The 12,203-nt window shown below is 31.5% G+C and overlaps 1 protein-coding gene across 1 annotated transcript; it reads right to left on the bottom strand.

Annotated features, from left to right (window-relative positions):
• Window positions 1–2,522: 2,522 nt before the first annotated feature.
• Window positions 2,523–7,340, bottom strand: LOC112766007 (long chain base biosynthesis protein 1). Its single transcript, XM_025811859.3, has 13 exons — window positions 6,995–7,340; window positions 6,814–6,908; window positions 6,494–6,585; window positions 6,078–6,171; window positions 5,918–5,990; window positions 5,705–5,837; window positions 5,284–5,458; window positions 4,282–4,422; window positions 4,087–4,182; window positions 3,665–3,806; window positions 3,352–3,479; window positions 3,087–3,287; window positions 2,523–2,849 (listed from the first exon to the last, which is right to left on the bottom strand). The coding sequence occupies exons 1-11, from the start codon at window positions 7,116–7,118 to the stop codon at window positions 3,379–3,381; spliced, it is 1,266 nt and encodes a 421-aa protein (XP_025667644.1). The 5' UTR covers window positions 7,119–7,340; the 3' UTR covers window positions 2,523–2,849; window positions 3,087–3,287; window positions 3,352–3,378.
• Between the last annotated feature and the right edge of the window lie 4,863 nt (window positions 7,341–12,203).

Raw genomic sequence — 12,203 nt, 5'->3', positions numbered from 1 at the left:
TTTTATTAGAAACATTTTTGTTTTGAGTCAATTCTCCTTTATAAATATCACGGTTCACATTAAATTTATGTGACAAAGGGAGTTAAATTTTAAAGTGATCAATAGCCACTTGCATCGAAAAGATTTTTGAAATTCTAATTGCATTGTAAATATCTTCGAGATTAAAAAATTACAATACATTAATCCTCACTTCTTTTTGTCAAGCTACTCGTTATGTCGAGTTATTCGAAATGACGTCGTTTTAGTTTTAGCACTAAATATTTGATGAGACGATGTTATTTAACCTTGATGGTCATATAATTTTTTGAGAAATTCTCCACATACAAGCATTTTTTTATACAAGTCTTTACAAGTTATTATATTAACGTGCTTGAATGTTACTGTACGTTCTTCTTCCTCTTCCTCTTCTTCTTCTTTTCTTTCATTTCTTTCTTTCTCTTTCTCCTTCTTCAACCGTTACTGCACAATTTCACTGCACCGTCTTCTTCTTCTTCTTGCTGCACATTCTTCTTCCTCTTTCTCCTCTTCTTCTTCTTCTTTTCTTTCGTTTTTTGCCTTCTCTTTCTCCTTCTTCATTTACGTGCTTTTCTCTTTGTTTTTTTTCGTTATTCTTGATTTCTATTATTTTTTGATATCAAGCTCTGAAATCGTTTTTGAAGAAGAAGAAGCAGCAAAAGATGAGGAGGAGAAAGAGAAAGAGTTCTGAATTATGCATAAGGTGTCCTTTGGGTGTATTTCTGTAATCGTTTGGGTGTATTTCTGTAATCGTTTGGGTATATTTCTGAAGTTCCATTATTTTCAAAACGATTTCAAAACTTGATTTTAGAAACCATGAAAATCGAAAAAAAAGAAGCAAGAATACCAGTAATAAACGCAAGTAAAACAACTAATGAAAAGGCAAAGAGAATAACAAAGAAATATCGTTTGGGTGTATTTCTGTAATCGTTTGTGTGTATTTCTGTAATCGTTTGGGTGTATTTCTGAAATTCCATTATTTTCAAAACGATTTCAAAGATTGATTTCAGAAACCATGAAAATAAAAAAAAAAGAAGCAAGAATACCAGTAATAAACGCAAGTAAAACAACTAATGAAAAGGCAAAGAGAATAACGAAGAAATATCGTTTGGGTGTATTTCTATAATCGTTTGGGTGTATTTCTGTAATCGTTTGGGTGTATTTCTGAAGTTCCATTATCTTCAAAACGATTTCAAAGCTTGATTTCAGAAACCATGAAAATCGAAAAAAAAGGAAGCAAGAATACCAGTAATAAACGCAAGTAAAACAATTAATGAAAAGGCAAAGAGAATAACGAAGAAATACATGGAGGAAGAGGAAGAGGAAGAGGAAGAAGAGGAAGAAGAGGAAGAGGAAGAGGAAGAGGAGTCGTTCATAATCCACGGTGAGTGAAGAAGAAGAAGAGGAAGAGGAAGAGGAGTCGTTCATAATCCACGGTGAGTGTAGTGCTTTGGAAACTGAATAACGCATTAAAAGACCCTAATGTATAGCAACTTGTAAAACTTGTAAATCAAAAAGACTTGTATGTGTAGCAAGCCTCTAATTTTTTTGGTGAGGAATAAGGCATTTTGTAGTTCATTAAAGTTAAATAATATCATTTTATCAAACATTTGAGATCGAAACTAAAGCAACATTATTTGGTCTAGTCGAGCACTATGTGTTAGATTACTTTCTGCGTGACAAGTAATTCAACCGAAAAAAGATGGAGACCAACATGATGAAATTTTTATAATCTTGGAAATGTTTATGGTGCAACTAGAATGAGGACCTTTTTTGTGTAAATAGTGAATTTCAAAGATCTAGCTAGAGTTTAACTCGAAAAAGGGTTTAATAATAATAATAATAATAATAATAATAATAATAATAATAATAATAATAAGTGGATCAAAACTAAACAAAAATTTTATAAGAACTAAAATAAAAATATTCATATTAAAAAAGAATAAAAGAATATTTAAAAATTATGGGTCCAATTTAATTTCCTTGACTATAACAGAATTGGACCATTGAACTTATCTATCTATGGTTAATGCATTAGATCCGTTTAAGAAATTCATCCATTTTGAAATGGGTGGTTGGCATTTGACAACTTAGACAACAATCAAACTATAATTGAATGTCTATCCTTCATTAATTTGGTCAAAGATCAGAATAAAGAATACTTTTGAAGCCACTTACCTATTGATGTCCTCATAACACCCAACTTTATGCAGTTGGTGTCTCATAAAATCCCAATAATCCTTTCTTGTTATGGTGGATTCTTTTGTCTCACCAGTTTCATTTTTGTACGAGGCCGTTTCTTTGATTTTAGAGTTTACTTTCAGTCAATTATTTAAGGCTTTATTTTCTTTCCTCTTGGCTCTTGGCATCTCAGGTCCTTTTTCTTTTGTTGTCTGCGATAACATCATAAACCAACAGTAAATCATATTAAAATTTATGGCATATCTTTACTAGAACGAGATAAAATTTCCTATAAATAAACATAAAGTTTAAGGGTGAAAGAGAGGGAAAGAAAATATAAACGATTTTTTATTTAAAAAATACAGAAAATACACGAGGCAATAAAGAAGAGGTCCCCATAACCATAACACTGGAATTTAATTATGCAAAGCTGTCATTTCCAACAGATGACAAAAATAAATAAATAAATAAACCCCTTATTCTACACGGCAATGAGCCAAACAAAAAAACTATATATGCAACGCTGAACTAGGATTTCAATTCTCTTGCTGTTTCATTTCTAAGGAACAGCAGGAACAATGTCAACTTTATGGGAGCAAAATTCTCAAACTTCACAGCTGCCGTTTCTTGGAGACAGCAGGTGAATAGAGTTCCTGAAAATATCAAATAAATTATTAACAACGGCATGCCAATTAGGCTTAGATTCCAAAATTCCTCAATTAACCAGAGTAAGAAAGATTAGCATACTCCTAGAGCACATTTAATACATGTTTCATAAACTTCTGCAACCATTCATTTACATTGCATATTTAGAAGCTATGTAAGACAACAAAAAATAAGTGGTTGGAAAAGTTCTAGAAGCATGCACTAAATGTGATATAGAAACATACAAGTATAGTGATGAATTGGGTGTTCAATTATGATCCTCCCAGGACTTGCTTTGCAACCCTTTTCAACGATTCAGATGCCTTGCGAAGATCAGATTCTGAATGCCCTGCAGAAACATACAATCTAATTCCAACAGGTAAACGGCATTTGTCCAATGTTGATCGTTTGGAAGCAACCACAAATACTGAATCTTCTTTCAAGACCTGCCAATACAAAAGATTAGGTGCAAGTAAAAGCATTAACAAACAAAATATTAAATTCCCTTACACGCTCGGCAATAGCTTCAAGCAGGCGTCAGTCTTCCTGCATGGAACCTGTTGACTTCTTCAATTTCAAATAAACAATTGGTGACTCTTGACTACCTGCAATTGTCAAGCCTGATATTCCTGACAATCCTGCACCAGTCATTGTATTAACATATTTAACAAATAAAAAGTAAATGACAAACCTCATCTTAATGGTTCAGGAAAGAAAATCCAATACTTTACTGAAACGTTGTGCAAAAGCTAAAATGCATATGCTACTCTACCACATGATTGATGATTCCATTGAAGAAACTTGATCTGAGAACAAAGCTCACCTTTCCATAACACAGCAATGTTATTCTTCAGCTTTTTTATCAGTTTGGGATCTTTCTCCAGAATGTCCAGTGCTGAAATTGCAGCACTTGCAAGATATGGGGGCAGAGACGCAGAAAAGACATAGCCGGAGCTACTTAGTCGCTGTCAAGATTAAAAAGGGCATATTAGTGCATGGAAAAAAAGATAACGGTAGTAGCGGAAACTCCAATGGCAGGTCTTTCCTTCGTGACTTATACAATTTGTACTTAGATTTGGGAAGAAGCAATGGAAAAAAGTTGTGAAAAGAAAATCACTTAAGAAAAAATCCTGAATTTTCTACATTTGCAATCTTTCCATTTTCTTTCCCCAGTCTATTTTAGAGACCCAGCATGGTACTAGTGGGTGCTGATTTTCATTCTTATTAAATATGACAGTTACATACTTGGTGATCTATCACCCTTGTACTTCCGGTGCAGAATCCTCCTTCTGTGGCCAATGCACGTCCCATATCAGCAGTTACAAGATCTATCTTCTCGATCTGTAGTAAACAACCAAAAATCACAAATAGCAATAAAATTCAGAGTATGAACACTTGAATGCATGCATGTGGATGCCCATAGAAATTTTTAGCACTTACAGGGACTCCATAGTGTTCAGTGAGACCTCTTCCAGAACTTCCAAGCACACCAATTGAGTTGCTCTCGTCCAGCAAAATACGAAAACGGTATTTCTCTTTCAGTTTAATAATCTCATCTAAGGGTGCTATCTGACCAGAATTCTGAAAAATATTAAAAAGATGTTAATAGGTATTGGTCAAATAATTTGTTTTCATATGACATGGAGAGATGTCAGTTTTGCTAAAGTAGAAAATTAGGTATTACAGTTTGAAAGATTAAGAAAACCAGGGCAAGCAGTAAACATTCCTTGTTAAATGGCATTGCAATGCATCTAACTACAAAACAGACTCATTCTTTTTCATTTACAACCATATTGCTGCCCTTGAAAGAGCATCTGAATAGCCAAAATAACGTGGAAAATACAAGGCCGAAAGGTGCAGTAAGGTTCACAACGATATAAGTGATTATTAGAATTGTCAAACCACATGATTCTTTTATCTCTTTTTTCTACTTATTGTTGTCTTTAAGATGACAGACAAGTGCGTAATAAAAGAGCATATACCCTTCTATCCAATAGTAGTAGTACTAAAGAGAAAAAAAAGCCCAACTTCTGAATATTTTAAGCAGGCCTGTTTTCCTTTCAGAACATAAAAAGGGTTACAATTAAACTGGCATATAGAATTAATTCAACCAAAGGATTGCAAGTTTGCAACATTAATAGGTTCAAAATGCTTATTTCAATTTGTTACAAGTAAATATCTTCAATTTCAAATGATTTATCGCTTGAGCTTAGCCAAGCATTCAAGCAGGCACCTGCTTTAAATATACTAACAGTATGAAGTTACATCATAGTTTTGCTGATTTTGTGTAGGATAATACATATGAAAAGTAATCTGGAAGAGCAAAATGCTGATTTCTCATATGCATGTAACGTGTAAGTTTTTGCTAATGTCTCATACGCATGTAACATGCAAGTTTTTGCTAATGTCTCATACGCATGTAACATGTAAGAGAATATCTACCTGGTAAACAGCTTCAATGACGATATAACGCCGCAGTTTCTTGACTCGCTTGTTTTCTGTAGTAATTTTCTCCAGAGTTTGTCTCAAAGAGTTTATGTCATTATGCTTGAAATACACCACTGTGCTTCTTGAAAGGTAAAGGCCATTCTGAATTCCCCAGTGGACTCCTTCATCCCTGTTAAAGATATCAGCAAGAATCATTTTGCAAAGAATTTTCAAATATCAAGTGAAGCAACAAGAGCCAACTCAACTATTGTCATCATCAAGAAGCAGAAGCAATTCAGTACAAATCACACAACTAATGGTATAAGTTTAGTGTGGTTGTCAACATTTAATAGCCATTATAAATGTCACGAGACCAAAATCCTCAGAAAACTGAAAAAAAACCACACGATTAACAGTCACACTTATGCATACTTACGCAACAATTATATCTCCCTTTTTAGAGAAAGCAGGAATTGCACTGAACATGGTAGACAATCCATAAGAGTAGAGAATTGACTCAGGGGTACCCAAAAATTTGGCTATTCTTGCTTCACAATCGAGATGGACATCTGAGGCAAGGAAAGCTATCATAAGAACAAATATTTCCTAGCAAAGTAGAACTGGAATCTACTTTAAACTTTAGTCTTACCAATTGTTCCATAAAATCCACGGGGACCACAAGAACCTACACCATATTTATCTAAAGAAGCTGTACACGATTCCTGAAAGAAAAAGTTGCTATAAATCAATAGCATCAAATTAGTGTCAAAAAGAAGAATTTATCACTATTATGAGCATTGTTTCCTTACCAGCAACTTTTTATGACCTATCAAGCCAAGATAGTTTGCTGAAGTGAAATTGAGAACTTCTTTACCATTAACTATGGTATGTGGCTCAGCAGCACTGCAGGGAGCACAATTCATCAGCAGGAAGGCATTATAACACTTGCTCATTTTGGTTGACACCTATCATTTTAAGTTTTATGAAAAATTAGACCATCCTGACATTTATATGTTCTGTGGTTCAGACTTTGGGGAATCTCATTGCTTCTCTTACAACTAATTGAGCCATATAAGACAATTACCTGTCCTGGTAGACAATCCAAGCTATTATATTAAACACAAGAATACTTTTTCCAACAGTAAATTATACCAGCCTTTCTTTATTATCATTACGTAACATGGTCAAGAAGGAACATAAGTTACCCTGAAGGAAAAATAATCACCTCTCTAGCGCTGGTGGTTCATAGAGCAACTCTTTGTTAAGAGAAGGAATCAGTGGTTCTGGAACCCACTCATCACAAAGCTCATCTATTTCCTGTGGACATTAGGCACAAACTACAATAATGTCAAAACATCAACACACAAGCCTGATAACCACAACAGATAATAAGAGTGCTCTTTAGGGATTCAAGTCATACGCTTAGAAATTACAAGGAAATCACCATTGAATTTGCACATCAAAATTGAAAACAGCATACGAGGCATATGACTATAGCATTAAGCAGAAAAGAAAGAGTTTGGTTAATTTGATGTTAAAACTAACCTTGTTTGTTAAGGGGCGTTTAGGAGGCTTGTAACTTTTCTGAGAGAGCAAGAAAAGGATGACGACGAGGAGAAAAACTTCGATGAACAAATGTCCTTCAACAATAACAATGGTTGATAAATCAGGTAAATGCAAAACAAAAATGGAAGTGAAAAAGAAAGAGCGAAATGAGAATAGTGACCTCGAATGTTGAATCCGAAGACAACAGCGCGGACAGAAGGAACATCTAAAGTTGAATTGAGCCAATCGAAGGTAACATTCATCAAATTCTGTACAGTTGAGCTCATCATGGTTGACACTTCCATTCTCTCTCAAGGGATGTTATGATTGATGATTCAAATGAAATGAAATGAAGATTCAGATTGGGATTTGATGGAATGGAAGAGTCAATGAGCGATGGGATTTTCGGATCCTCTTAACTGATGCAAATGCAAATGTAAATGCCACATTGCCACATCCACATGCAAATCACCAAATCCTTCCTTCAAGTTTTCAACCCAAAATATTATCATTTTTTTTTTCGGTACATAAAACGCTATAATAATTATTTATTAACATTTATTATTACAGATAATAAATCTCTCTACTAGGCGAACCAATAAAATATTTAATATTTTTTTTTACGGTATTCCACGTCCAGACAAATTAAAAATTAATGCCTTATAAATTTGTAGTTGATTAATGAATGGTTGTTTGTACAAAATAAAATTTAAATATTTTTAATAAATTAATAAACTAATTCTTAAATTAATTCAAGATGGTTAGTTAAGATAGAATAGATTTTTTTAATCAATTTTTTACTTTTTATTTGTTTTTTATATATTTCTTATCTCAGCAAATGAAAGACTAATTTATTAATGACAACTATTTAAGAATTTATTGTTAACTAATAAAATTTTACATGCACCAAACAATTTTTACATTTTGGTATTCAAAATTTCACTTAATAATGAATCTCACTAGAAAGTCAATAGAATATTTGTATAATATATATAATAGGTTATTTATTTAACTTAATATTAGTTAAAAATAAATATTTAGAATAAAATACTACTAATTTCTCAAACACAATATACCCATATTATTCAGAATAACCATTCAATCCCTAAATACATATTGTAAAAATACTCTCTTACCTCCTTATACTTCCTCTTTAATAATATGGTATGGATCAACGTAAAAGATTCAAGACCTAGAAACCAAAATCCTGAGAAGTCGCGAATTTTTTTTTATCTTGGACCTGACTCGCTAATTTATTCCTTAGTCTGCTCTCCCCTCAGGAGCTTATATTGGGCTTAAATATTATTGGGCTTTTTAGCTTCAACCAAAAACGTTTCAAGTTGAAAGGAGTATCAAGTCCGAAAAAAAATGTTGAAAGGAGTATGATCCAATTGTAACAAAAAGAAAACACTTAAGCACCAAAAACAAAAGAAAACCTTGACATGACTAGCATAATTATTTTGGATAATAGAGTTGAGAGGGAAGACGTGATTTGGCTGGATTTGCATTAGAGAGGTGCTAACTAACGTTCAGCCAAAAAGGCAATCATATAATAGTTATAACTATTCATTGTCATAAAAGTGATATATGCATCTATAGATACTTATAGTATCCGACAGCGCATGCTAATGATATCGATGAAACCTTGCAATGAAGCACATGTTGTGTCTCCAAACTCCCAACTCCATCTTTTAAAAATACATAAACAGCTAGCAAAGCAAAGCAAAGCAAGAGCGGGAAGATATTTATTAATTTGGAGCTATTTATAATAATGTATTACACATTTTATCCAATATAGGATACAACTATGAATAATGATATTAATGCAAACCACCCAACAAGATCGGGTATTCGCCTTTTTAGAACAAAGCCTTTGGACCACCTTCACATCATTTAATTTATGTTATCGATCTATGAAATCATGTATATATAGGTTATTAATATTTGATATTTGATGTAATTGAAACTAGTAATAGATACCCCCTGCGCTGCGTTGCACGGGGTTTCGTTTGATTTTTTTTTTTCAAACGGATTACTGATTTGTTAACTTATTGTAACATAGAAATGGAAATATTTTTTATTGTATTTTTTATGGAGATGATCCCACAAAGACCATAAAACGTTATGTGTCGCATTATTATTGGACGTATTAATGAATCGGTTATTTTTGAATTTCTTAACAAATTAAAATAAAACCTATTTTTTTTATAACAATAACAATAAACCCAATTGTTATCAGATCCTATTGAACTGACTAATTTACATAATCCACTGGATTATGATTTTTGTTTTGTTTTTGTTTTAAACAAAAATCAGGGATATATTTATCTTTTATCAAAAAATTTAAACATGATTCAATTTAAATTGTGTAAATCGATCAAATCAAATCGGATCTAATAATTATAATGTGGACACTTGAATTTATTATTATTGTTATAATAAATCGATTTTATTCTGATTTATTAAAAAAAATTATTAACCGATTTAATAAAGATATCCACTAATACCACGTGTAAACTTCTTAGAAAAAAATTTATTATTTTTTGGTTATTAGATTGGTTTTTGTTTTACTTTGTTAATTTTCTCGACTGTACTTGTATTCAATAATGTTAGTTCTTTCAAATTAAATCTATTATACGTAGAATGATGCATACTATAAAAAGTTTATTTAAGAAGAAAAGAACAAACTTTATAGTATTAACTAACCAAACATGTTTGCTCAAATAACCTCACCGTGTAGGTTATGGAGTTCATAGGACTAGTGATGTAATTTGTAGTTGAAACTTGAAAGTAGCATAAGTTTTAATAGGGTACATGATATAGTTAGTAACGTTGGAATACATATATAAACTTTATATTAAGGGAAATCGATAAGTTTTACTTCAACATAAGTAGTTAGGAGCGATATCATCTTCATTTTCTTTTGCTTTCTCATACAATTTGCTTTAATTGTCGGTCTACTCAACGGAAGATCATAATCGTTATTGATACGTTAATGTATTGAAAAGAATCAAAGATGGACAGATGGTGATGATTTATGATGAATACCCTCTCTATTAATATTGTAATGTTGTTGGAAGATTTGAATAAGAAGGCTTTAATTCCATTATCAGATATTATGAGTGAGTGCATGAGATAGATAGAGCAGTCAATATTATAAAACGGCGATATTAGTTTTGGACGTTAATTAATAACACATGGTCCAAATAAACTAGTACTAATTATATTATTGATTGTTAATTATAATTATTCTGATGGATCAATAAAGGGAAGATATTGACATGGCAATGAAGCAGGGAAAAAAAGTGGGAATGGTCAGAGAAAAGGAATTATGAATGATGTTATTGATGTAAAGATGGTGGGAGCATGTGATTAAAGGTGCGAGGATAAGGAAGAAGGCTGAGATTATAGAATAAAGAAAAGATGAGTGTTAGGGGACAGCAGATTTTGTGAATTATAATCATCAATTAGTCATCAATAGTGTATTTAATGGTGTGAAATTTCATCTAATGGTAAAAAATCACTCATTTTTATTTTACTGACTAAATGCTGGTCAGTTTTGCTGGCTAAGTACTGGCCAGATTTTAACAAATCTGCTGGCCCTATAGACTTCTACTAAAGAAAAAATAAAGAAAGCAAAGCAAAGCAATGGCGCTGATGAGTTAGCAGCAGCTCACTCGAAGCATAAAGGAAAAGTGAACTATACTTCCAAATTATATTGGCCATGTTCTCAAAAAGAAAGAAAGAAACGAATCGTATAAGTTTTAATTCCCTAATCACGTGTGTTGTTAACTTGGGTTACAACGAATTAAGCAGGAGGCAGGTAGTACTGAAGTATTATTAATATTTATATTACACTCTTGATCCTGATTTTAGGTCTTGGTTCCATTAATCATAAATCAATTGAAAACATTTTATCCACGTTATTATATATACCTAGTAGAAGAAAGAAACACGACATAAACTCTAAAGTAGTAATGTAGTATTGAGATTGGCTGCTGGAATCAAAAGGATTTTCGATATTCAATATAATCATTTACGTTACCTTCTTTCATGAGTTTAATCTTTTGAAATAAGTGATTTCATGATATAATATTAAAATTTTATATTTAAAAAGTCTAGAATTCAACCTTTAATAAATTTTAAGAGTATATAAAATAATATAAAACAAATATAAAAAATACAATACTTATACAAAAATTAAATAAATTAAAAAAAAACCTTCTTAAGAAAATGATATATAATCACATGTTACCTTCTCTTATCAATCTATTACTTTTAGTATATATATTCCTTTTCCATTGAATTATTCCTTATACTATAAGATTGAAAAAATTGTACTACATTAGTCATATATTCTTTTTCGGTCGAGTTACTTTTTATGCCATGAGTGATCTAGTATATTCTTTCACTATGGACTTAACGAAATAATGTTGCTTTAATTTAGTATTAGTGCTAAATGCTTTATGAAACAATGTCATTTAATTTTAATGAACCACAAAATGTCTTATTTTTATAGAAAAAAAAGTATAATCATAAAGGTTAAATGATATCATTTTGTCAAGTATTTAAAACCAAAATTAAAACAATATCGTTTTGTTTAATCTAACGTAAAAAAATATTAGAAATATAAGGAGTAATTCAATAAAAAAAAGAATATAAAATTAATATGGTAAAAAAAATTTAATTTTCAAAAACGTTTATAGTACAATTGAAAAATCATTTTGTTTCATGCAAACAGAGAATCTAAGAAACTATTTTAGGATTTAACTAGAAGAAACACTACTGTTACTCGCTAGTAACCACAATAGACAATTAAATCTTAACTGGGGACCACTGTGTGGTTTGCTTTGTTTGCATTCCGAGCAAACGCAACAAAATCCAATGAATAAGGAGTTAGGTTTGAAAAGAAGCTTGGGGATGGGGTTTTTTATACCAACCACTTCCTATATATAGAGTTATTTTGTTCTCCAGACTTCAATTCCTTTTAAATGAAGAAGCCAGACAATTGCAGGAATGACTGAAATACAATAGCTTTTATTTTATACCATGTTTGCTTCAGTTGCAGGTCACCGCCACATGAACATGAAAAAAATTTAGACAAAGTGACAAACAAACCAGATGTCATTTTCTGTTTTGGATTGCACGAATAATTAATTGGGAAAACGATCAGTGTCATTACCTAGTTAGTAGAATGTTTTTGTCGCACTCATTAAATCTAAGGATACAAAATCTAAAATCTTACTCTTAGCTCTAATTAAACTCGCCACAAGCAGCAGTACTAGTATCTATGAATAAAATTTTTAAGAAAGTACTGAGAACTTATTATTTATTTATTTTTTATTTTTTTATATGCATATTCAAACCTTGCACTTCAATCCTTGTGTTGA

The sequence above is a fragment of the Arachis hypogaea genome, unplaced genomic scaffold (assembly GCF_003086295.3).
Source record: "Arachis hypogaea cultivar Tifrunner unplaced genomic scaffold, arahy.Tifrunner.gnm2.J5K5 arahy.Tifrunner.gnm2.scaffold_853, whole genome shotgun sequence".
Classification (NCBI taxonomy): domain Eukaryota; kingdom Viridiplantae; phylum Streptophyta; class Magnoliopsida; order Fabales; family Fabaceae; genus Arachis; species Arachis hypogaea.
The sequence above is the reverse complement of the archived record's forward strand: the minus strand, read 5'-3'. Positions and strand labels throughout refer to the sequence as shown.

What these genes read in the sequence shown, in the direction of transcription:
- LOC112766007 (XM_025811859.3), bottom strand. Translation starts at nt 7,118, where the DNA reads ATGGAAGTGTCAACCATGATGAGCTCAACTGTACAGAATTTGATGAAT. An exon ending in GAACCACCAGCGCTAGAGAG is followed by an intron (nt 6,172 to 6,493) that starts GTGATTATTTTT and finishes TGCTCCCTGCAG; the next exon opens with TGCTGCTGAGCCACATACCA. An exon ending in TGGATTTTATGGAACAATTG is followed by an intron (nt 5,838 to 5,917) that starts GTAAGACTAAAG and finishes TCCTTGCCTCAG; the next exon opens with ATGTCCATCTCGATTGTGAA.